At 39.5% G+C, this 25648-nt stretch overlaps 1 protein-coding gene across 1 annotated transcript in view; it reads left to right on the top strand.

Annotated features, from left to right (window-relative positions):
- Positions 1 to 25648, top strand: part of atp1a2a (ATPase Na+/K+ transporting subunit alpha 2a) — a 113660-nt gene that overhangs the window by 51711 nt on the left and 36301 nt on the right. Inside the window, exons 11-13 of the mRNA XM_041802864.1 lie at positions 2794 to 2928; positions 17976 to 18055; positions 21955 to 22064. Of these exons, the coding sequence (XP_041658798.1) occupies positions 2794 to 2928; positions 17976 to 18055; positions 21955 to 22064 (325 nt within the window). The remainder of the gene's footprint in view (positions 1 to 2793; positions 2929 to 17975; positions 18056 to 21954; positions 22065 to 25648) is intronic.

The raw sequence follows: 25648 nt of genomic DNA, 5'->3' as shown, positions 1-25648 counted from the left end.
AGTATTGGATTTTGGATGTCTAAAAAAAACCCCTCTGTTTCAGCCCTATTCAGAACCAGCTGTTTCTGTGTCTGTGGCTTTAAATGTTAATGTGCTCTCTGATTCTGCCCCTGTCAGAAAATGGATGTGGCTTAATAGATGGAGGAGGATGAGGAGAGGAGGGCAGAGCTTTCCTCCAAGTGGGGAGGGCCAACTGAACCTGGAGGCGGGGCTAACTCCCCACATGACATCATGAGGGGACAATCTGAGAACAGCTTGTTTTGGCACACATTTTCTGAAAGGTGGTGGCGGTGGGGGGTTATTTTTCTGGGACTTGAGGGGGCAAGTGTATATTGCATGATATGTCCCCTTTGAAAGTCATCAATCAAGCATTGCTCTATTTACTGTCTCCTTATTTCCTTTCATATCAGTTTGCATATGTTTGTTTACGAAATGTAAAGGCACAAAAACAATAGATAATAACTATCAAACCATAGAAATAGAAAATTACTAACACTTGACAGGTGATTCGTCAGTAGATGAGATGTTTGGTAATCAGCATGTTAGAAGATATTATGACTGGTGTGCACTTCATTATTGGAATGGCTGTTTAAGAAGTGAAAATTTCTAACAACCTTATTCCAGACTGATAATTTCCATTGCTTCAGTGATCCAGTCTTTATGGGATGGTGTGGTTGACTCAATCCAGTGCTGTCAACTGATTCAGAAACAACAAGCTTTGTTACATTACAATTCAAAAATATATATTTGTCCTCTAGATAAACTACAAGTGAAGCTCATTTCAGACCAAAGATTTCCAATTGGACAAGGCGGTTTTAAAACGGTTTTGGCATGCAGTGGTTCTCCCAGTCAAGTCACACTGGGAGATCAATTAACGTAAGTGGTAACTAACATCGTAAATGTTCAGAATTACTAATGGTGACCATTCAGAAAACAGTATGGCATTGTTGCCTCCGCTGATTCAGATTTACTCCTATTAGTTAACTTTATACAACACAATGCTCCAGGCTAGAAAAGGCTGAGTGCCTTAAAGACATTAACTAAACCACAGTGTGCACTCACCTCTCTTTAAAAAGAACTGTGTGAAGCATTTTCCCCTCATTCTGCCTCCTTTCTCTTACTTTCTTTCTTGTGGACTATACTATTTTGACATTTCTGATACAAATTTCAGTTGAGTGACCAACTCATTTGTCAATTTTCAATATTTAATTTCTTAGATTAAAAAAAAAGAATCAAACAATCAAACAAACACTTTTTATTCCAGGCTTCTCAAGCCCCCTCATCCATGGGCCTGGGTAATAAGTGGACATTAAAATTTAGTGTGTTTGCACTTATCCCAAACTGTGCCCGTGAAAATCCAGCTGGAAGAACAGATTCAGACGTGGTAAACCAGGGAATGGTTAGCCCAACCACTTCAGGACCAAAATGAATAGACCAGCAGGAAATTCCACATAAGATGAAAAGAAGTACCGGTAGAGCCTCGGCCTTTACATTTCCAGCATCCATAACTCTAAATTAGACCAAAATTTTTTAAAGATTTATATTTGACTTTTCATGCCTTTATGCACAGAGGAGGACAGTGGGCAGAATTGGAAACAGGGATGAGAGAGCTGGGGGGAGACATGCCCAAAAGGGCCACAGGCTGGATTCGAAACCGACTGCTGACCGCGTACATGGGGCATCCCTCCAATCACTAGGCCACCTGTACCCCAAGACCAATCTTTTTAAGTCTGACTAGAGTCCAGTAGTATCTGTGAGTAATTTTCTAATGGGTAAATTTACTTTTGGTATCTCTTTGGCCAGCCTATATTATGGACAATATTTTCCCAGACCTCTTGTTCAAACTCAGTATCCAAATCCTTTTTCCACACCAACCCCAGACTAGAAAACTCAGTACATGACTGCATATCAGCGTCGACTGTGTCTTGAGGAAACAGTATGGCTCTCTGTGAAGTCCAAATATTCCTAATTAGAGTGGATATTAGTCTGTTTTTGTCATGTTTTGGTGTGTTTTCTCAGCCGTGTTTCAGAAGTGCATACCCTCTTTACAGCATCCACATTGTTTTTTATATTTTAGGTCATTCTGTCATCGCATTATCATTACTTTAATCTGATCAGGTTGCTTTTCTTAAGGGAAGTAGTGAATCTTTGCTCAAATACTGCAGTCAGAAATGAGTTCTAGAGTAATCACACAATCCCATTGTTCCCAGTGTGCCTGAAAACTAAAAATACACCTCTTCTATATTTAAAAAGCCTTCTGCACACAACTCTGAGGAAGAATCACTCCTGCAGCAAAGTCAAGTTTAATACACCTACAGCTTAGCTACAACTTTGCCATTGATTTCTACCAGTAGGTCGCGACCTGATATGTTCTTCCAATGAAAAGCCCTCTCTCTTTATACTTAAGGCCTTTGTCTAATCAATACCCTCAAAAAAGGCCCCTTCATAAGTGTTTCAAATTGACTAAACAGCCATATTACTCTAGGTTTTTTAATCTTATTATTCTCTATTCCATGAACTGTAAAAGAAAATGATGAATATGACTGATATGTAACAGTGTTGTAGACAGATGACAAATGTCTGTGATCAAGATGATGCTCAGTTGGCTCCATCGTTAATGAGAGCCTGATGAAGGTAAAAATAAAATCTTTCCCAGATGCAGCTATAATCTGCTGGAGCTTCCCTCCATGTTGGTGTGATAAACACATGCAGTGGGAAACACAACGCTCATTTCTTAATATGCATATGTGAGTGACTGTGCTAATGTGCTGCTGTGTGTGTGTGTTTCCCCAGAGGGAGACAGCGGGGGATGCATCAGAGTCGGCGCTGCTGAAATGCATCGAGCTGTGCTGTGGGAGCGTTCGTGAGATGAGAACCAGGAACCCCAAAGTGGCGGAGATCCCCTTCAACTCCACCAACAAGTACCAGGTAGGGCACGAGACAACAAGGTTACATCATGGCTTCATGTAAGAAGAGCTGCTCATCAAAGTAGATAATGAAACATCCATTTACAACCCATTTCAACCAAACTCATTTATCCATTCCTCCTTTATCGATACTGCTTATCCTCTTTGAGGCAGTGGGAGGCTGGAGCCAATCCCAGCCTTCACTGGATGAGAGCGGGGGTACATGAGGCAAACGAAAATCCGCTCACACTCACACCTACGGGCAATTTAGAGTCGCCAATTAATGTAATGAGCATGGTCTGTGGGAGGAGGCTAGAGTACCTGGAGGGAACCGATGCACAGGGAGAACATGCAAACAGAAGAGAGGGGGATTCAGACCAGGAACCTTCCTGCTGCGAGGCGACAGTGCTTACTACTGCTTCATGTGCACAAGTGCATTTTAAGATATTTGAAAACATGCATCCACCTTACCCCTCAGTTCCCATGATACATTGGATGAATCCTGGGTGTGTCTTTCTTCACCAAATGAGGAACCAAGACGCTTATCGTCATCTGTGACAGCTCTAACAGGACGAAATGATTATTTTTCTATTTTCTACTATCGAGGGATGAAAAGACAATATGCATTAAAAATACTCTTCTTGTACCCCCACTGAAAGATTCCTCCAAAAGTACAAGCTTTTGAGCTCTGAAAATATTAAAAAATGTAAATTTGCCTGTCTGATATAAATTATAAAGTTGTACATGGGCTGGCCCAGCCTCCACTAAATGACTATATCAAACAGAAAGCAATCACTGACTCTTCAATCAGACTGACAAGAGTCACTGTTAGAGGTGACTGTGAGATACCCTTTAGATGCTCCACCTCTGGGCAAAACGTAGTATCATTCAAAGGGAGCTCACTATGGAGCAGTTTACCACTCTCAGAAAGGGACTGCTGCAACCTTGCAGGTTACAAGGGTCAGGACAAACCAGAATTGTGACGATGTTCAACCACTGCATTATGCATACATACTTACATTGAACCATATATGACTCCTCTGTGCAATACTACATACAAAGACACACTTATGTGTGCTATCCCAGTGCAGTAGAATTTGCATAAACTCATCTGTAAATGCAAATTCTGTGCAATAGGGCTACATGTTATCATATCAGCACTTTAAATAAACAGGCTTCGGGCAAATGCACAATTTCCATGTGCAATACATCAGCACTTCAGCACTTTACCATCTGCCTTATGCACTTTAACTGTGATGGTCACTGTATTCCTGGTCAGACTGAAGTATAGTCATATAGCCACCTTTTTTTATTGTTTAATGCTGATCTTTGTATACCGTTGACCACACAGCATCACACAGAGATGGAGTGATAACACATCACATCCCAAAACAGCTGTTGTACAGCTGTAGTTTCCTATCATGCCCTTGGGCAGAGTGTTTAGATGTGTTATATATGTTCTTCTGCTCATGTTTCTGGTGGATTGCTGTTGTTTTTGATGTGAGACACAGTTACACCATGAGTGAAGTTATCGAGCGAGTTTCTGTCTGTGGCTTTAGGTCCTCCTAAAGGAGCCATAGAGCATTTCTCCATCAGTATGCATTGACTTGTTATGAGGATGACTCTGCTTTGTTCATGCCCGAGGAGACCCACCTTACCATAGATTTTCTAAAGTTTCTGCAGCTCTTTCATACTGTAAAATATTTAACTCTATCAAAAGTGTAATTGAACTATGTTTAGTGTGGACCAATAGAGACACACAGTGTTCCATGTAATGCTTTATGAGTTTAACAACACTGTTAACTTTCTTTACATTTCTCTGTTATTGAGGTGTGACTTTACCTGAATATGCTGGAGATCTGTTCTCTTGCTGTTCTTGCAAATAAGAAAAGATCACATTTTACCGTACAACTCCTCAGAATCAACTCAGTATATTTTTACTTCTAGTGAGTAGATTTATAGATCCATGTTCATTAATGTGCACTGTCCCCTACAATAAATAAATAAAAGTAATACAAGAAATGGCCAAAGATGTAAGTCATTAGCTAACTTAACTGGCTTAGAATCAGTATTTACATAAAAGTTAAGTAAGCTGCATGTTGTTAAAGGAGGTCAACACAACCTTACATACTTTAAAAGCAGAAATAGAGCCTCATTCATGAACCGTTTGTTCTTTAAACCCTCTTATAAAGATTTGAAGATGCTGACATTCAAGTTTTCTTATTTTTGATTTGTTCTTAGCTAAGAAAAAGTCTAAGAACACTTCAGAGTGCTCATATGGTAAAATCACATTATTGTATTTGCATTAGTTTAGCATATTTTTATTATTAGATATCATAAATATATGTGGTTTAAATGTAGTCATTTTGCTCATGCAATGATTGATTTGAACTGCAATATTATGAATTTAAACTAAGCATTAGGGCAGGGGTCATCAACTGTATTTGTAGAAGAGCCAGCTTTTTGTCTTGGCAGAGGATGTAGGGGTTGGATTATCAAATATATTATAAACAGTGAGATCAAGCTTTATCGTCTGTACTGCAACTGGTTCTCGCCTACAATTTGGAGCACAACCAGCACAGTAAGAACAGCATTTTTAGAGTTTAGCTCATTCTTCTGATTTAATATTTGCACATGATGTCTAACAGGTGAAATTCTGTAAAACAAATTAAACATTTAATCATTCCTGATAAGAATATTTTGTTTTTGGGGCTGCTTTAATAGCTGTAGGGATTTAAAATACCCCCAAAAACCCTACCACATTTTTTTCCTCCTCACCTTTCTTGAATTACAGAAACTTCACCTTTATACTTAGCTGTTTTAATGACAAATGGACCCATTGTCCATTGTTTTAGAATGATTTCCAATCCACCCATCCAGATTTGACTATTTCAGTTAATATATTGTGAATCCTTTTCTCATTACAGAACGGCGTATGTCGTTTATAATTACAGTGCTTTCTCAATGAGTTAGATCATACACTCTGTTTGAATTTGTCTGAAGGGTATATCTACCACTGGCATTAGTTATCAGATAATTCTAAGCAGCATTTTATCCTCTTTGTAACTGTTTAAGAGTTTTTTACACTTGATGTCAGCATAAGACAATTTGGCTATTACCAACTACACCTCTCTAATCTCTTCTCACACACAGCCCTGCAGTCTTATGCCCTTATATGGGCATAAAGGGTGTTTCTCTATGGAAAGTAGGTAAAAAGGGGACAAGCTTCCAGCTTTGGAGCACATGGCATCCATCAATTTAAGAACACAGGAACACAGACTGGGGAGTTTAGAGTTTCATCACTGCTGTTTGCAGATGATGTGATTCTGTTGGTTTCTTTGGCTGGGGACCTCCTCAGGCTCTGGAGCAGTTTGTGGCAGGGTGTGAAGTGGCTGGTATGAGAATAAGCACCTCCAAGTCTGAGGCCATGATCCTCTGCTGGAAAATGGTGGGTTGCACCTTCCAGGTGGGGAGTGAGTCTTTGCCTTAAGTGAAGGAGTTCAAGTAAGTAAGGTCTCGTTCATGATTGAGGGCAGAATGGACCGTGAGATTGACATGCAAATTGGTGCAGCGTCAGCAGTTTTGCAGGTGCTGTACCGTACTGTTGTGGTGAAGAGGGAGCTGAGATGAAAGGCAAAGTTTTCGATTTACTGGTCGAGCTATGTCCCAACTCTCACCTGTCATAAACTCTGGGTAATGGCCAAAAGAATGGGATCGCGGATACAACCAGTCAGAATGAAATTCCTTAGGAGGGTGTCTGGGCTCAGCCTTAGAGATAGGGTGAGGATCTTATAGTAGAACTGCTGCTCCTTTACTTCGGAAGGAGCCAGTTAAAGCGGTATGGGCATCTGATCAGGATGCCTCCTGGGCGTCTTCCTGTGGAGGTCTTCCGGGCATGTCCAACTGGGAGGAGGCCCAGAGGAAAACACAGAACTTGCTGGAGGGATTATATATCCCATGTGGCCTGGGAGAGCTTTGGAATCCCTCAGGAGGAACTGGAAAGTGTTGCGGTGGAGAGGGATGTCTGGATTTACTTGCTTCGCCTGCTGCCACCACGAATAAGCGGGAGAAGGACGGATGAACTTATGGTGTGAAGAATTTAGTAATAGTTTCATGAGTCTGTTTAAGACCTTTATCTGGATGTTGTGAACAAAGAATTCAAGAAAAATCTTGGTAAGATACTGGTGAATGAGTCCCATAGCACCCAATTAGAGCCTTAACGTCTCACATCAGCTTGTCTGGGTCTTTGCTGATAGTGTGTTAGCCGTGCTGTTAACTGCTCACTAATGGTGTATCATACTTCCAAGTACCAAACCATCATGGTTCACACATCACAGTTTGGTGCACAAACTCGCACAATTGGTACAGTAGAATGGAGAAAAAGACAAAATCACTCAGCTTCCTCATGGTATTCACACCCTGATCCAGATTGAGATAAAGCTCTTATCTATTTGCTAACCGCAAGTTCCTCACAGACTAAAAAGAAGCAGAATAAGAAAACACATGAAAAGGAAAAGTTTCACGCAGTAGCAACCAGAAATAAGACAACCAGCAGCTTTTTATCACCTCAACTTCTCTGTGCTGTTTTCAAAATCCTATGTAAGTGAAAGCAGACAGGGTCGAAGGCATTGCTGATGCTTATATAATTAATGGCTATGTATGGATAAACAGTGCCTATAAAAAATATTATATAGTAATATAGTTTTACCCTTTTATTGATTTTTTGACATTAACAAACGAAGACATTTCTTTAATGTAAATACTGTCAAACAAAAATATGCAAGGTGAAATAGGAGATTGCATAGATACTCACCCCTTTTAAACTGATTGACCTAATTCAACAGAGGCCCAGCCAGTTAGTTCTATTTTCTGACAATTGGTGAAATCAGGATCACCTAAGTGCTGTGAATGTGTCTCAATGATTGTAGTATAAAAACACCTGGAAGGTCCAGTCACTGGTAATCAGTTTTCCTGGCTACCATTATACCATGAAGACAAAAGAACACTCCAAGCATCTCAGAGAAAAAGTTATTGGGAGGTCTAAGTCAAGGGATGGATAAGACAAATTTCCAAAGTACAGAACATCCCCCAGAGTTCAGTTAAATCCATCATCAAGAAATGTAAGGAATGTGGCACATGTGTAAATCTGCCTAGATCAGACCATCCTCACAAACTGAGTGACTGTGCAAGAAGGAGACTAGTAAGAGAGGCCACCAAGACACCTATGATTCTGAGGGAGTTACAAGCTTCAGCAGCTGAGACTCTGCATACAACAGCTGTTGCCTGGGTTCTTCACCAGTCAAAGCCTTATGGGAGAGTGGCAAAGAGAAAGCTGTTGTTTAAGACAACCCATTAAATCTCACCTAACGTTCGCCCAAAGGCATGTGGGAGACTCCAAGGTCAAATGGAAGGAAATTCTTTGGTCTGATGAGCGATTGACTGACACCAAACACTGCACATCACTACAAACCCACCTTCCCCACTGCAGCATAGTGGTGGCAGCATCATGCTGTGGGGATGCTTCTTGGCAGCCAGTCCTGGTAGGCTTGTGAAGGTCGAGGGGGAAAATGGATGTGGCAAAATATAGGAAAATCCGGGAGGACAATCTTATTCAGTCTGCAAGAGAAAGATTTTTTTTTTAAAGTAAGACAATGAGCTGAAGCATACGGAGACAACTACATAGAAATGGTTTAAAGACAACAAGGTGAATGTTCTAGAGTGGCTGAGTCAAAGCCATGACCTTATTACAACAGAGAATTTGTGACTGGACTTGAAAAGAGCTGTTCATGCCTTCTCCCAGTGCAACCTGATAGAGTTTGGTCACTTTTGCAAAGAAGAATGGAGTTAAATTGTAGTGTCCAGATGTGCAGTGCTGTGATTGCAGCCAAATGTGCATCAACTAAATACTAACTTGAAGGGGGTGAATATTAATGCAGTCACTTATTTTACATCACATATTCTGATTTGATTGCCATTACTTTGTAGAAATCTGTTTTCATGTTGACATTGAAGAAGAGTTTTTGTATTTTCTTTTTTGTCAAAAAAAAAAAAAAAAAACGAGTTACACGGAGTTACAAGAGGCTAAGGAGGCACAGGAACAGCATAGTTGTCTTTAATTTTAATTTTATAATGAAATCCAGATAGATTTAGATTTTTAAGTTGCTGTTTTCTTTGTATGTTTTATGATTCATATGTTGCTATCTAAAGTTTAAGTCAGTTTCATCTCCTTTTGGCTCAGCCATTGTTGGTCATGGAAAGCAGAAAGTGTGAGAGGCAACTCCAGGAAATTATAGTTTATTTTCTGATTGTTCATGCCAGTCTTGTTCCAAAGCATTTAAAACACACCTCCTCCTCCTCATGTTTGTGCTGATTTCTGTGTAAACTCTGCTGAAGCTACACCTCATTCTGGCTGCTTTGTTTCCTCTGAGAAGTGAGATACACAGATAGTGGTGAAAAACAATGCTCCCAGTAAGTACATGAGGCTCTGAAGCCAATTTGACATAGTCCCCAAAACCAAGTAATTACAGCCACCACATGCCAAGCAAAGCTCACTGGCCCAGAGAGACTTCCATTCACTTCCACTGTGAAAGAGGTGTCAGTTAATCAGTGGATACATTTTTTAAAGAGCATTAACATCTCATTATGAGCCATCAAAATAGCCCTTATTTAAAAAGCCTGAGTTGTTTTCTGCAATATAATGCATCAGAGTTATAAGTGGGGTTAAAGAAACACGAGTTTGCATGCTCTGTTGGCCTCACGACACCAAGGCTATTTGCTTGATCTGGATAATTAAGTCGAACATTTTTGGCTTCATTTACCACTGAGTAGCTTTCAAAGGAATAAGGGTGACATCTTGTCCAAGGGTGTATCCAGCTCTCTTAACTGAACCGTGGATGTAGCCCATTCGCTGAGTTTCCCAAGTCAAGCCCTGTTCGCTGTATTTGGAGAAACCCTTAAATGTTGATTCCACAATGAGAATTAGTAAGTAAGAAGATTAAGATATGGTAAGTAATTTTTTAGTCAACTCTGCCACAAGTACAAGGCAAACAGAGGACAAACATGCTGGATTTTACCAGCCTTAGTGTCACAGAGAAACAAAACTACAAGAGACGACAAACACAGCTGAGAGAAACTAAAGAAAAAGACGATGATGTATTCATGTGTGGACATACAAAACAGCAGTCGCGTTCTAATTAGGATTTCTGAAGAGAAAGTACCAATGCATGATGTGAGCTGATACAGAGGCCTGTGAATCTGCAGATATAGTCAACATAACATATGTCAACTGAGTAACACCATGTCCTAATTACACAAACCCAGTTTAAATACACTGGTTCCTAATGTATCCTGACAGCATGCAAGCAATGCATTACCATGTGGTGTGATGTGGTGTCACTTCTGTGCCCCATTGCCTCATTCCTGTTTTTCTTCTCTGATAGATGAGGAACAAGGAAAAGGTAGATGACAAGGAATCAGGATTGTCAAACAGAGATATTTCCTTGATTTTATTCCCATTTCCTTACTTAGCTTTCATACAGAGTTGATATAACTGTGCATCCAGAATGTCTACAGTATATCTGTGTCTGAAATATGCTCTGGTTTGCAGCAACATGAAGGTGCAACTCTTTGGCTTACAGCTGCCAGGCTTGTCAAAAGAAAGTGCCACACTTCTGTTCATCTGCATTCAAAACAAACGGGCAGATGTCATATTTTTAACAAGGGAAACAAAGGAAATTTACAAGGCAGAGAAATGAAGCTTAGCATTAGTTGATGCAGGACACGGTAGTCAAACACTGAGCCAAGATGTGCTGATGGCAGCTGATCCTAACTATCGCCCCCCAGCTTCACAGACAATCACTGCTCTTTCTCTCAACACAGCGGTCCATTTTATTATGGCGTACGTCTCACTAGTCCCTGCTTGGATTAATGCTGATGCACCACACTGCTGCTGGCAAAGCTTAACCTCTTCCACCCCAGCCTCCTCCGTTATAGCATCAAGCCTGTTGCACCCTCATATGTATTATTTATTGATGTGTGCGGCTGACCTCTTGGCCAGGTCCCCTGTGTAAAAGAGATGTCGATCTCAATGGGTCTTTCTCTGGTTAAATAAAGGTTAGATAAAACATAAAAAAATTAAAATATTCAGATTCCTGCCACTATGGATTAATTGCTTTTGACCTAATCTTGTTGTTAACAGTATGCATTGTCATAATGTATCTGTCCATATGGGGTTTCTAGCCATGTGCTCCCTGGAAGTCAAAGCATGCTGCTAGACTAACTAAGGGAGCATCTTTTGAGCAGAACCTCCTCCACCCAGTAATCTATTTCACATTAAAATGCCAATGAAAAGCAAATTAAAAAAAAAAAAAAAAATCAGTTAAATTGAATTTTAACCTGTATAGGGCATCTGTGACACATGTTTCCAACAAAAAATGTAGAATTTAAACACTGTATGTTGTGATTTGGACCATAACTGATAGATAACACAAACAGATGGTTTTAAGCCAAAAAAGTGCTCAGTGGGTTAAGCTGCTTTTTCAGAAAGTTTATTTTTATAATAAATGTAATAGTGCACTTAAAACTAATCCTAGTGAATGCATTTCCAATTTATGAAAATCATTTCCTTTTCTTACTTGTTATGAAAGAATCATGCATATTCATTTTTAACCTTTTCATCCAGAGAAAGCAGCCTGAACACGCATGCTCTTTACCAGCGACACCCTGCTTTACATTTGTACTGCTCGCACATTTAAACTTGGAATCTGCCCAACAGGCCACAAACACAACATTGTCTGGAAGCTGTAGAAGTGTTCATTTTGGCAGCTCTGAGGATGTTCTGTTGGGAGACAAAAATCTTCTTTGTTTGAGATGTTTACAGCCATGCTGAGACATATTTGGGAAATCTGTTCCTCTGGAGTTCTCATCATGCCAGGATGTAAAAGATAGAAGTTGCAACGATGAGAAGCTTTGGCTAAAGGAAGAAGAACAAACTGGCTGAAACTACTCCAAAAAGACCTTTAGTTAGATAGTCAAAGCATTGATCAAGCTCAATCAAGATCTATTGCTCAGGTCCTTTTTTTTTTGAACGATCACAAAAATGTAAAAATGTGTCCTGTCTCAGATTCCCATGTCAGCATGTCACAGTTATAGACTGACCCCAATGCACAACAAAACAACACTTAAGGTGTCACAAACAGCACGGTTCCCGTAAGATTCGGAGGACTTGTCTGGCTGACTTAAGAGTGAAGTAAATGTTATCTGCTCTATAATCAGCTGAGAGGCAGCTTGTTAACCTAACGGTTTCCAAGTCAATATTATGGCAGCCAGCTGAATGGGGTCCACTCTCTGGAGTTTCAGGCTCCTTTTCACCTCCTTTGACACAGTTATCATGCATCTTTAACTGCTGATAGCGGGGTTTATCACCCGAAACATGAGCAAGGCCATTGAAATAAGGCCGCCATGAACCCTGCATTGGTTTTTGTCCTTTGTTTCTCTGAACCTGGCTTTAAAGCTCATATTTTGACATTGATACTGCAGCTACATTCCTAAGTGGCCCTGTTTGTGATATCTTTTAAACACAGATCAGGTATAGGCTTGCTAAAGCAATAAATGCCCAGTACCTCTGTAGTCAGCACCAGAACTACCAATAAAAAGTCAGAGATGGTTACATACATCCTAACAGTCATTCTTCATTGTTTTATATGTTAAAATAATTGCAATTCCCTTCCATGAGCAGTTCAGACGTTAGCTCTTTTAAAGCACCTTAAGATACAAAAAGGCAGCTTTGTGGTTATTTGGAAATTATTCCACATGATGGGAGCAGCAACGCTAAATGCAATCTTACCCCATTTACGATCTGGTTGTACAACTTGAAATGATCGTAGACAGGAGAATCAGGTAAGGAGGAAGTTTACCAATGAGCATGCTGATGGCCTTATTTTCCCAATTACACTTGAAACATGAGACCTAAAAGACCCTGATTAAAAGCCAATTGAACTATCGGACGCATTCAGTGTTAACATCATGTAATGTGGTCAACACCGCAACAGTGGGCTCAATGTTCTGTCTAGACAGGATCAAATATTTTTCTTTTTTTTAAACTTTTTTTTTAGGATTCAGCATTAGTTTATGATGAACAAGAGCTTGCTGGAAAAAAGTTAAACCCAGTCTGTCGCTGTGAGAGGACTTGACTGTTGGAGGGTTCAGTGCAGTATAAAACTGCATCATCTGCGTACATATGTATTTTACAATTTCAATTTTCCCTGTGTAAAAAGAAACAGTCCAAGGATGGAACCCTGGGCTACCCCTTGCTGGCCTCCTTAAAGTGCAACTTAACTTTATCTACGACTATTACTTATGTTCTGTTAGTTGAAGTGTTGTGGAGCCAGATGAAATTTCATGAACCGCCTTATTGCAAAGGCTACACCTATCATAATGCCACGTTTGAAGTCACTGAATCTGTTTCAAGAGGCAGGGGGGCATTTGGAATTGATGGGTAAAAGTTACAAATGGGTCTGATCCCACTAGTTGTTTGTGAAATGAGCCCTCAAGTTTTGCTAGTATGGTAGTGACACCTCAAAAAATGTGTAACACTTTACTGCCCCGCTACCTCCACCAGAGCTGTCCTGAATGTTTGTTTTTTTGTGAATATAGGACCTGCAGTCCCACCTGTCCTTCAGGCTCAGTGCTCTGATGAATGTCCCTTCAAGAGAGAGAGAGACATCAAGATCACATGAATTCTCTCTCAGGTCACATTGCAACAAAACTGACCTGTATTTGATTTGGTTCCACATATGACTGTGACTCAGATCTGATTTGAAAAGATCAGTGTCTATGTGCAGTTCTGACTGTCATATAACATGATGTCTGAGTCATGTATGTGCAAAACTGATGGGTTTGGTTCACTTTAGTCTGCAGTATGAATGTAGACTATCAGTAATTTGTAATGTTAAAACCCAAGGGCAAATTATTCTCTAACTACTTTCAGCAAACACAAATCTCTTAATGGTATTTTGAACAGGCATCTCAGTCATTTGGGGTTGCAATTATTTTTTAAGGAGGTGTCCGTGGCTTCTTCTGCCCTTTTTTCTGGTCAGGAATAATAGAAGCTGTGTTGGACATTGAAAAAAAAAGGTTTTAACAGCACTTTGGCAGCAAATTCAGCTTGTTCATCCTGCTACACAGCATGGAGACCTATTCAAAGAGAGCTAACTAAAATTCACCAGAAAAAAACAGATGTCTGAGAGTGATTAGAAGGAGGACATGCTTTGCAGCATGCAGTATGGAACATTTTCTATGTTTAAATAGGCTCAAATCCAAATCCTTTTAGTGCTGACAGTACGTGTACATGAAGGCACAACTAAACACAGGGTGCACCATGCTGGCTTTTAGTATGGAAATAAAAACAAGACGAGCGCTGCGTTAATGAATTCTTGCTGTCATGCAGGGCCTCAACGTGTCAGTCAGAAATGTCAGTAAACTTCGAGTTAATTACAGACTTTGCCACTGTGGATGTGTCGCACCAAACAATGATGTCAGGGGGTAATTGCTAAATCACTTACAGGTTCCCAGGTAGTACTAATCCTGTAGAAAGTGGGGTTTATACTCTGTGTGGTAAACAGCAGCCATGTTTTCAAATCTACAAGTATGGACCCTTAAATTTTACACCAAACTCACATGTGTGTGCTCATGTTAGTGTCTGATCTTTTTATCAGTGCTCCTTTCAACACTTTTGAAAGCACCTCAGAGGATAAAAGATAATGTCTCCTAGATGTCCCAAACTTTATTTTGTAAATGTGCCAGTGCTGTCAGCATTAATCATGATTGGATTAACACCATGATTAGTGTGTTAATTTTTTAAATTGCAGTGCATCCTTCATCGTCCTTCCAGCACATTTTTGTTGAGCCACAGCAGCGTACCTGCAGATGTTAAATAAGTCCACCACTGCTGATTCATGTCTCCATAAGCTCTAAAAAAACATGCAGACAGCTCAGTGGACAAGTCAAACGTCATCTCCACCTTGGGTTATCAAACATCTCCCTTTTAACAGTTCTCCTATTTCAATCAATAACAAGTTCTTTTTTCCATGGTTAACCCCTTAAAGCATGGTAACTCAAATAAAAGCCAGGAAATTCTCGTTTTTTGAAACTGAAATGTTTATTTAACCTCTTACCAAAATGAAAAAAGAGAAAAATTGCCATAAAATTTCACAGATATTTTTTGGATCGAAGTTGATACATCAGGCATGCTTGGAAACGTTCTTTTATCAGATTGTATTCAAAAGGTTTTTAAGTAATGTATTGATTGTGTTGATTAGATAGAGGTCTCATAAAAATGTGACTCAAATGTGATACAATAGGCTTTAATAGGTTGAGTTCATGTTATAATCTCCCTGTGTGCTTTGCAAATAGTTCTTGTGATTGACACAACTCTAGGCAGGTCCTGGATGTCTTTGCATATTACCAGGGACATGGAAAAATAACAAAATAACAAAAGTCCAGACTTTTAGTGCACAGTTGCTCATTGCCACACACTCCTGGTTGTGCTGTGGACCTCCCAAGGGCAGAGGTTGCTATGGAGAATTGGCCATCAGTATTAGCTGGTCCCATTTGTATGCTTCCATACACACTGACACACCACTGATGCAGCAGTGGGAGCAAAATGTGGTCTTGCCCAAGGACACATCGATATGTGACTGCAGGAGCTGGGAATCAAACTCACAACTTTGTGAGACGACTGACTCTACCTACTGATCCACAGTCACCACAGCTGCTGGCAGGATCAATCTGCGGCCGGACTGTAGCGGCTTTAACCCAGAAAACAAGGGTGGCTCTGATCATCCAAGAGCAACTTGGCTGTCCTGAGAGTCTACTTAGTACAGATGAGTCCAAAGAAATCATGTCAGGTTACTTAGGCTATGCATGCATGCAGGCAGCTGAGGTTCTAGTCAGGCCTGTGGATACTTTTCTACTTATGTCTGCTCGATCCACAAAGGCATAAGAAGCCAAAATACGTCTGTAAAAAAAGGGGAAAAAATGAATTATCTATTGACATGGCAACAGCTTGTCAAGCTCGCTTTATGTAATTTTCGTTGCCTACCTCATCTTGGTTTTGTTTCTCCTACAATTACACAGAGCATTTGTACAACCATCCTCTGAGTTCCTTTGTAAAAGTTTCTGTCCTTTCTTGATTTGCCCAAATGGCTGTGAAATTTATTCCATGCTGTAGACCAGTGTTACTCAATGCCTGGCTCTTTTTGTAATGATTTGTGGCTCTTTTATGTCTGCATTTGAAATATTCCTGCAAAAAACTTTAAAAAAGGGAAACTATGACCTCGGAAGTTATCCATTGATCAATTTGTTTCCAAGCTTTTGGCTTTAATTGTCAACCTTAATTTTTTAATCTATATATTTCCATTGCCCCTATTTGCATTTTTTCCCCCTATTTTCCTTTTTTTTTACAATTTGATATCACAATCCAATCCTTTCTGCCCTTTTTTCTTCCCATTTTTTTCACCCAATTATTGCAATTTTAAGCCTACTTTGCACCTTTTCACCCATTTTTGCCCCTTTTCCCATTTTTTTTTTTTTTTTTGCCACCTGTAATCTATTTCTACAGCTTTCAGCCCACTTTTGCAATTTTTTTTGGCCACTTTTTGCTCTTTTTCCCCTTTTTACCAGTTTTAACCCCTTTTATCCTGCTTTTTGCTATTTACAACTTTTCCCCCTTGTTCGCCATTGTTTCCCACTTTTCACACATTTAAGCTACCTTTTGCCATTATATGCCACTTTCACCCCCATTGTTGCCCATTTTTGCTACCTTTTTGATGCTTTTTGCCTGCCTTAGTAATTTTTCACTCCTTTTTTGCCATGTTTTTGTCGCTTTTTGACCATTTTTGCCACTTGTTTTTTTTTTTTACTTTTTTTACTTTACTTTTACTCTACTAATTTTTTGCCATTTCCTGCATTTTTTTGCCACTTTTTCCTCCCCGTTTATGTCACTTTTCACTCAGTTTTTGCCATGTAATGCCTACTTTCCCCTTTTTATTCACTTTCAGCCCTTTTTGCCACTTTTTGACACTTACATTGTGGCTCTTGCAAAGGTATTTTTCAATAATTTGGCTCTTTGCTTGAGCAGGGTTGAGTAACACTGCTGTAGACATTGGAGAAAATGTTAGACTGAAATTGGAACTGCTTTTTATTGCCTTTTATAGAATATCAAAGTGAAAACTATAACATAAATAGCAAAGACAACATAATGAATTTCTTTGTGATATGGGTTTCTGGCTACACAGGATAGTTAACAGCAGTCTCCTCTTAGGGTCTTAAGTTAAGCTTTGTAAGCCCCTGTAGGAGTCGACAGCAGCATGGCAGAAATAAAAAGTTGATATTGAACCATGAAAGAGTGAACACTTGGAGATGTAACACCTTAGTCAAGGGCATGGCAGCAATTAATGCAGGGAGGAGTATTTCTGATTTTCACACCAAGTCAATCCCACTCTGTCTGGAGAATTGAACCGGTGAATGAATAACCCAACAGTGATGCAGAAGCAAACAAAGGAGTTCCTGCATGTATTTTATTGCACCTGTTTCCTGACTTTAAATAGGAGCATCTGTGTTGAGAGAGAGAGAGAAAAAAGCAATTTAGTTCTGGTTGTCTCAGATTAGATATGCTATGACTCAGATACAAATTACCTGGGGTAGCGTGTGCGCGCTCATGTTTGTGTTTTCAGCGGGGGAGGAGCAGAGGCGAGGAGTAACACCACAGGAATACATGTGAAGGAGTGTGAATAAATGCTCCTTCAACACAGGGGATACATATGGCTTCCATAGAGCACTCGGTCATGCTAGCATCAAGGTTTTTCTAGTCACATGACGCAGGCAGCAGGCTGAAAGATGAATGCTGGCTTTAGCATTTAATTTATTGTGAAGTATCATAGCGTGAGCTGTTCTCTTACCAAAACAGAAACTTTTTAAGCCAAGCAAGGAGCAGAAAGTGTTATCTGAAAATCAATCCTCTCATGTTAGATGCTTACCTCTTTTCTCAATCTGTCTCTTTTTTTCGCCCAGCTCTCCGTCCACGAATCGGAGGACAATCCCTCTGGTCATATTCTGGTCATGAAGGGAGCACCAGAGAGAATCTTGGACAGGTTGGTAAATCAATAATGGATCGATTATGTGTCTTACAAGCACGGCTGCACAACATGTTTTCTTGTGTTTTTTTAATTTTTACGATTCATTTTCTCCCTGTGGTATAATGAAAAAAAGCTAAACCCTCCTCAGAGGCTCATGTTTTTCTGTGTTTGTTGATTTTATTGTTATGAAATCCCATAAACACACAACATGAACTGACCCTCGTAACAAGTCCTCTCCATGTGAAACTTGACAAAGCATAAAGCTTTAAGTATAAAACGTTTCAGATATCAATTAACCATGCTGTTGCCGTGGTGATGCACTCTTTCATCACTATGACACACACAGTGTAGTTTATTTTGAGTCAATCGTGTGTATGCTCTCCTGCTACTATAATTACTCACTGAAGCTTCGAATGTGTTATTAATCTGCTGGTGAGATAGTCCCCAACATATTCACTTTAAACTCCAGTGAGCAGTGTTGGCTGAAAGCTACAGAACCCAGCTGTTAGGAAAATAACCAGCACCTTATTAAAAACAAATCAGGTGTTTTTGACCAGTTTTAGGGAGAATTAATGGGCTTGGGTTTCAGAGTCAGGAAGCGGAAATAGGATTGTTTTCTCTCACATCATGCCAAGGAAGAAAGGCTTCGAATACATGGATTTAGGAGTTTGTCGTTACTGAAATGCATTTTGATGACCATTTTAAAGATTATTTTGGGGGATTTTTTCCTCTTACTTTGATAGGACAGCTAGGAGAGATAGGACATATACAGTCACAGACTGAAGTATTGGCTCCCCTGGAATTTTTCAAAGCAGAAGAAAAAAAAGCCAAAATTAAAATAATTTTACACAAAACTCAAAAAATGGGCTGGACAAAATTTTTGGCACCCTCATCTTAATATTTGGTTGCACAGCCTTGGGAAAAAATAACTGAAACCAATCGCTTCCTACAATCATCAACAAGCCTCTTACACCTCTCAGCTGGAATTTTGGACCACTCTTCTTTTGCAAACTGCTCCAGGTCTCTGAGATTTGAAGGGTGGATTACACCTTAACTCCTGGAGCACCTGTCTACCTGTCAGATGTAAGTCACTTTGGATGAAAGTGTCTGCTAAGTGACGTATTGTAAGCTGACACATCTTAGCATCCCTGCAAATACCTTTAAAGCAAATAACTAAAAAAAATCAGGATAATAAACCATCACAGCAGATTCCAGCTTTAGGAAAATTTGTGTTTGATGTGTGTTTATCATTGAGGGGTTAGGTTTTATCACCTGTACTCCAAGGGGAGCCCTTCATATCTAGACTTCACTCCCTGGAGGCTGTTGCTGGTGTCTGAACAGTCCTCAGCTCTTTTAAACTTTCTGGGAATGTGCCTAAAAGACTGATTTTCAGCTAGATTGATGATTTCTGCATATAAATTGAGCATTAGTCTTTGGTAGATTTAGTCCATCTGATTGATTTTTAAAGCTAAAAATACATTTATTCATCACATCAGAACACTTTAAAAGTGAAAAAAATGAGTTGAAATATGGACACTAAGTGAAATGAAGAGCAATAGCAATGCACTTTATAAAGGCTCCATTTATCACCAATTTTATTTTGAAAAGGGGAAAAGGGAAGTAGAAATCAAATGTAGTTCTAACCCCAATTTTCCTAAAGCCCAGTTCAGACCAAAGATTAATGATGAAACGAGCAACTTCCTGGGACTGGCCGCTCTGCGACATTCTGAAAACCTGTCAGTTCACATTAAGCTGTCCGATTCATGATCATCACTCATTCCTTTCACATCAACCTCATAGCATGGCAGTGAAATTCACAGCAGGAAGACAAAAAATGATTTGATAGCCCAGTCTTGTTATTACAAACATATCTGCTGAGACTAATGTTTATTCCACTGATTAATGTAGCTACTACAGCCTTGAATTCTCCATTTATGACTAAGTATAGCACATCCTGCCTACGTACACATCTGATGGAGGGGACAGGAGTCTCCTTGACAAAAAGCAAACTGACTTTTAGTCAGAGAATTTATCATCTACAATCTTTTTTTAGCTATTCTTATTCTCATTGTCCTCATGAAAAATCATAAGCAGACTGATCCTTTGAGTCATTGTTTTAACTGTCAAGATTAACACTCATGTATTATTCTGTGTTTTTCTACAGAGAAAGATAGGATGTTAATATTGTTCATTTTTGCACTGTGCAAAAATGGCGAGCCCTGTCCATCCATGACTTCATGGAGGAAACTGAAGAAGTTACGGACAACGTTAGCAAACCTAACAGACTACTTCATTTATCCTTTGCATGGATAAATTTCACATTCATCTGGGAAACCTCCCATATAAAGTGTAAGGGGAACAACAGGACTTTGATATTCTCAGAAGGACAAATGTTCAGTCCGTCACATTCATAACAAACCAGTCAAAGTGATTAAACAAATACGGGAATAGACAGCTCCAGGGCTAATCTGAGCTATACTAGCTAACACTGCCATAGTGTTTGAACAGGGCAGTGTGAGACACACAAAAACATCTCTGTAAAGCGAGGCTAATCGCTATCGTGGCCGTAGCCATTGTATACACCTCAACCCCATAATGACTGTAAACTCACACCGAAGCAGGCCGGCAGAAGAGCAAGAAAGTCTTTACCGCCATGAAAAGCTTTCAGTGCTGTTCTTTACTCTTTATTTCTTAAAAAATGTAGTCCAGCTCTGATTAAACTCTCGCTACATGGCTACAGCTGAGCTAACCGCTATGCTGGAGGCAGCCATTGCTAACAACTCACAGTACAACTTAACCCCACCTGTAGCTACTGCCTTGTTGTCCTCAAATGACACTGACTGGTCAGGGAATTTTTCGATTTGGCCCAAACGTAATGGATTGGAGCTGTGCGAGATGAATTTGCCTGATGACATTCTAGCACATCCATCTGCTTTGCAAGGTTATGCTTTTTCACCAAAAAACCCAACAAGCACCGATTAATTTCATCTACATATCCCAAAACAAAGTGGTTAACAGGTGTTTAAATGTGCCACACACTGGTAATGACTTTACTGTGACTTTATTATGAGTTTTAAAAAACTATTGATTGTTTAAGGTGCCTGATGTTACTGCTGCAGAACGTATGGTTATTAACAATGTTTGTCAAGTCATTTCTCATCACTGATTTACCAGAAAGAAGAATTCTAGTGCTTTTAGACTCACATTGCTGGTGTTGGTTTTTACAGAAGTGCCAAGATCTGTTCATTGTTGTGTCATCCCATGACCTCCAAGTATTAGCATGACGAGCATCACACACAAATTTACATTCCAGAGAGCTTTTGAACACATTACTTACATTTAAGCACAAATTTCACGAATAACTTGTATTTTATTTTAAGCTCAACTCATTTGATGAACATTTTTAAGCAATGGATCAAATGTACAACTTTAAATCATTTAAAATTTCTATTTGTTGTTTGGGACAGTGTGCTTCGACCCCTATTAAGTGTCTTCGGGCCCCCCAGGGGGTCCAACCCGCTGTCATCACTTCTATAGCATCATCACACAGGTAGCAGTGCTGATGCTGGAAATGGACACCCACTTTGAAGGCGTTTATTAAAGCAATATGCAGCATATTTTCTCATGACTGTAATTTAAGCAGTGCTTGAGGCTATTTTTCAATACCCTCTGCTACCATATTACAGCATACTGCCCATCCACAGTGTGTGCAAAAGGTCTATGACATGCTCTCAGTGTCATTTAAATCACGTTAGCTGTTATTTTTGCATTAAAAAGCACAAACAGCATTTCCTCTAAAAGCATAATTGACCTGTTTTATTGAACTCTGTGTCATAGATCAACCTCCTTCCGTTATTAGCTCCACATCAGCCAATATCACTGATTGATTTTTTAATTTAATGAATGCTCTACAGGTGCAGCACCATTATGGTCCACGGCCAGGAGCATCCACTCGATGAAAACTGGAGGGATGCTTTCCAGAACGCCTACATGGAGCTGGGAGGACTGGGAGAGAGAGTGCTTGGTATGTTTCACGCCACCAGATTAAATCAGCCTGTTTGGGAAGCATGGAGAAGCCGTTAAGCACAGCTCTCACCTTTAGAATCGGCTTGGTTACAGGATGGTTGAGCCAGATGTCTCCATGGAGATGTGTTTATTTTGGCACTGCAGATTTAACCAGAAATGCAATGGACATGAAGCTCAAATTTCAATTTTCACACAAATTGTAAGCATTATATAGGCTTTTCTTTGGTGTGAAACCTGTGTGTAATGTACGGCTTATGGGCTGGAAATGGATGGTTATTTAATTCAGGTCTGACTTTGCACTGAAGTCCCAGATTTATTTGTCCAGGAAATAACATTTTCTTTTTAAATGCCAAAAACAGTTTCTTGAGAGAAAGGAAAATCATAAGATGAAGTTCATCTTTCAGTATCCCTTAAGTGTACAGCATCTAGACTCTGTAAATGTCATCATTTTGACAACCAAGGGGAAAAAACGTACCTGGCATCCTTTAAAAGTGCCATAGGTAATAATTATGTGCTATCATCATTTTGTTAGAGTGGGTGTCACTTTTTTCCAAGCAGTTAAATGTGGAAAAGCGCCATTTCTTTTCCGGAGTGAAGCTCCTGAAATCATGTAAATTATTAAGCCTCACTTATGCCTTGGGTGATGAAGATGATGTGTCTGGTGTTTCGTGACAAAGAAAGGTTTCTCTGCTTTTAGGCTGAGCCTGGCATTTCCTCAGAAGCATTTTGTTTTGCTTTGCTCCGTAGGGATTCACCACTTCCATATTTCAAGGGCTGGGGATCATAAATTAATAAAAGTGGTGGATTAGATTTGTATTTCAGACCTGCAAAGACAAAAACTACATCTAATATTAAAAGTGATTTGTATGTATGCTGTGAGGTAAAGATCAATGCAGTCAGGAGACAAAACAGCCAGCCTAAATCAGATGTTTTCTAACTTTTATGTCCATACACATAAAAGTAGGAAGAAATTGTACAAATTATATGATGAATGATGTCATTACATCAACAATAACTTTATGCTTTTTAAGGCAGTACATTTCTCCCTTGTTAAATCAACTTAAAGTGACATTTTGCTAATAATTTTGTGTGACATATGACCCATGTCTTAAGTTTGGGAATACAATGCCTCCAAAAAGTACTCACCCCCTTGGATGTTTAACACTTTTGTCGATTTTATGGATCTTAATGGTCAATATGATTTGGCTTTTTTAACATCCAGGGGACAGCACATAAAACAAATTAAAACATAAATAGAATACATCACTAAAACCATCCAAAAGCATCACTAAAACAACACGAGTTGGATCAGCTTGGGCATGCTGTTGGTGCCAGACTGACTCACTTGTTAACCAGTCTTCCTGGCTACCATTACACCATGAAGACAAAAGAACACTCCAAGCAAATCAGAGAAAAGGTTATTGAAAAGTGTAAGTCAGGAGATGGATACCAAAACAATTCCAAGGCTCTGAACATCCTCTGGAGTTCATTTAACCCCTTAAAAATCTGAGGGCCCACCACTGGGCTGGCAGTTTTTTTTGTAACTATTCAGTAATTTTAAAAATGTAAATTCAACATGTTATAAGCTCCGACTCTCGGGATTCTGAGCATTTTCACCATTCCAGGATAAAACCACCAGGATAGAAGTGACACTGCTCACCATCACACACCTGTCCTGATGATGATATTCCATCAAAAACTGAACGAGTCCCCACAGTCTAAATCTAGTCAGATATTTAGTCCAAAAACAGGATTACATCCATAGAGATTTGCCATTGTTGTTCTCAATAGTCCTCTATATTTGCTGTGTTAATGTATTTTTCCGGGTAATTCTTAGCAATGCTGTATAGATAAATGTCTGCCCACCTTGATCCTTTATGGAGTCTCCAGTTGGAAATGTCTGCGCTTTTCCTCACTAAAACAGGTGTTAAATACTCCTTTTATGTGATCATCTTTGAACCTGACCAAGCTAAGTCTTCATGCTTTGGTCCAGCCCAGTTTTCTAGCTAATATCTCCCAGTTTCAGTCATTAATAGGCCTCTCTTTATCAATACACATTCAGACAGGATAGAACTATTTTGTTTTTTGTTGAATACTCAATATCAGTAGCATCTACAGGGGGTCTGACTGATTGGGAAGAAACTTCAGAGTGTTACTTTTCTAAAGACACTTTGTGCTTGTTCTCTAAATGGATTAAACACAGCATTTGATTTAATCTGAGTATACCTGAATAGGCGTTTTGACTTATTTTACCTGGAATTCTCAGGAGTTTAATCAATTTTCAAAACATGGAAGGAAAATGGCACACTGTGAGAGAGGCACCTATGACTGCTCTGAAGGAGTTACAAGCTTCAGCAGCTGAGATGGGAGAGACTCTACAACAACTGTTTCCTGAGTTTTTCACAAGACAAAGCTTTTTGGGGGAGTGGCAACGAGAAAGTCAGCTTTGAAGAAAACTCATAGAGTTGACCTAAAAGCATGTGTGCGACTCCATGGTCAAGTGGAAGGAAGTTCTTTGGTCTGATGAGACCAGAAAATGTTTGGCAGACACCAAACACTGCACATCACCACAAACGCACCATCCTCACTGTGGAGCGCAGTGGTAGCAGCATCATGCTGTGGGGATGCTTCTCAGCAGGCAGCCTTGGAAGGCTTGTAAAGATAGAGGGTAAAATGAATGCATCAAGATATACACTGTAAAAAAAAAAAATCGTAAAAAAACGGTCAAATGACTGGCAGCAGTAGCTGCCAAACAAAAAACGTAAAATTAAGGTAAAAGATTGTAATGCAAAAGATGTGCATAGTCATTAAATTTACAGAAATGTTCAATAAATGTTTTATGGAAAAATACTGTCATTTTACAGATTTTTCACCTTCATTAATGCAATCAAAAACCTTCAAAAAGCTGACAATGCCAATTATTCTACATGTTTTTTGTTTTTTCTAAATTACTTTGATCAAACGGCTTCAAAAGACTGACAATGACAATAATTCTATGAAGAAATACTGTTATTTCATGGATTTTTCTTAATTTACACAACCTAAGACCTTTAATAAACTGACAATATCAATTCTTCTGCAGAAAAATACTGTTATTTTGCATATTTTTCCTAAATTACTACAGTCTAGCAGGATAATGTTTTAGGGTGAAGTCCAGATAGCCAAACAGATCCCGCCTGACCCCTTCCACCATGTCCATTCTCCAGTTTTCTTCCCCGGTGACATCTCACAAGTAGAATTTGCTCAAAATAAGAAATTGACTGGCAGGAATAAAATAATCTGGGAAATCATCCAGCCTAATAATTCAGGTAGGACGAACCAAGTAGCAGCACTGACGTTTTCCCGCATAAGACTAACCGGTCCTCCTGTATTTTGAAACTACGGCACGCACAGTTGTCATTGGCCAGTTTCTTGGATGACAGACGGTCTTTTTAACCAATCATGATCAAAGCAACATGGTGACAGCCAATAGCAGTTGTTTCAGTGTGGTTACCGCATTCCATCCCGCCCCCAACGCTTCACCACTTTTAATCTTTGCATATATATATATATATATATATAAACTATTATAGTACAGAGAAA

The sequence above is a fragment of the Cheilinus undulatus genome, linkage group 13 (genome assembly GCF_018320785.1).
Source record: "Cheilinus undulatus linkage group 13, ASM1832078v1, whole genome shotgun sequence".
Taxonomy (NCBI): Eukaryota; Metazoa; Chordata; class Actinopteri; order Labriformes; family Labridae; genus Cheilinus; species Cheilinus undulatus.
Note: the sequence above shows the minus strand (reverse complement) of the source record. Positions and strands in the feature narration are given on the sequence as shown.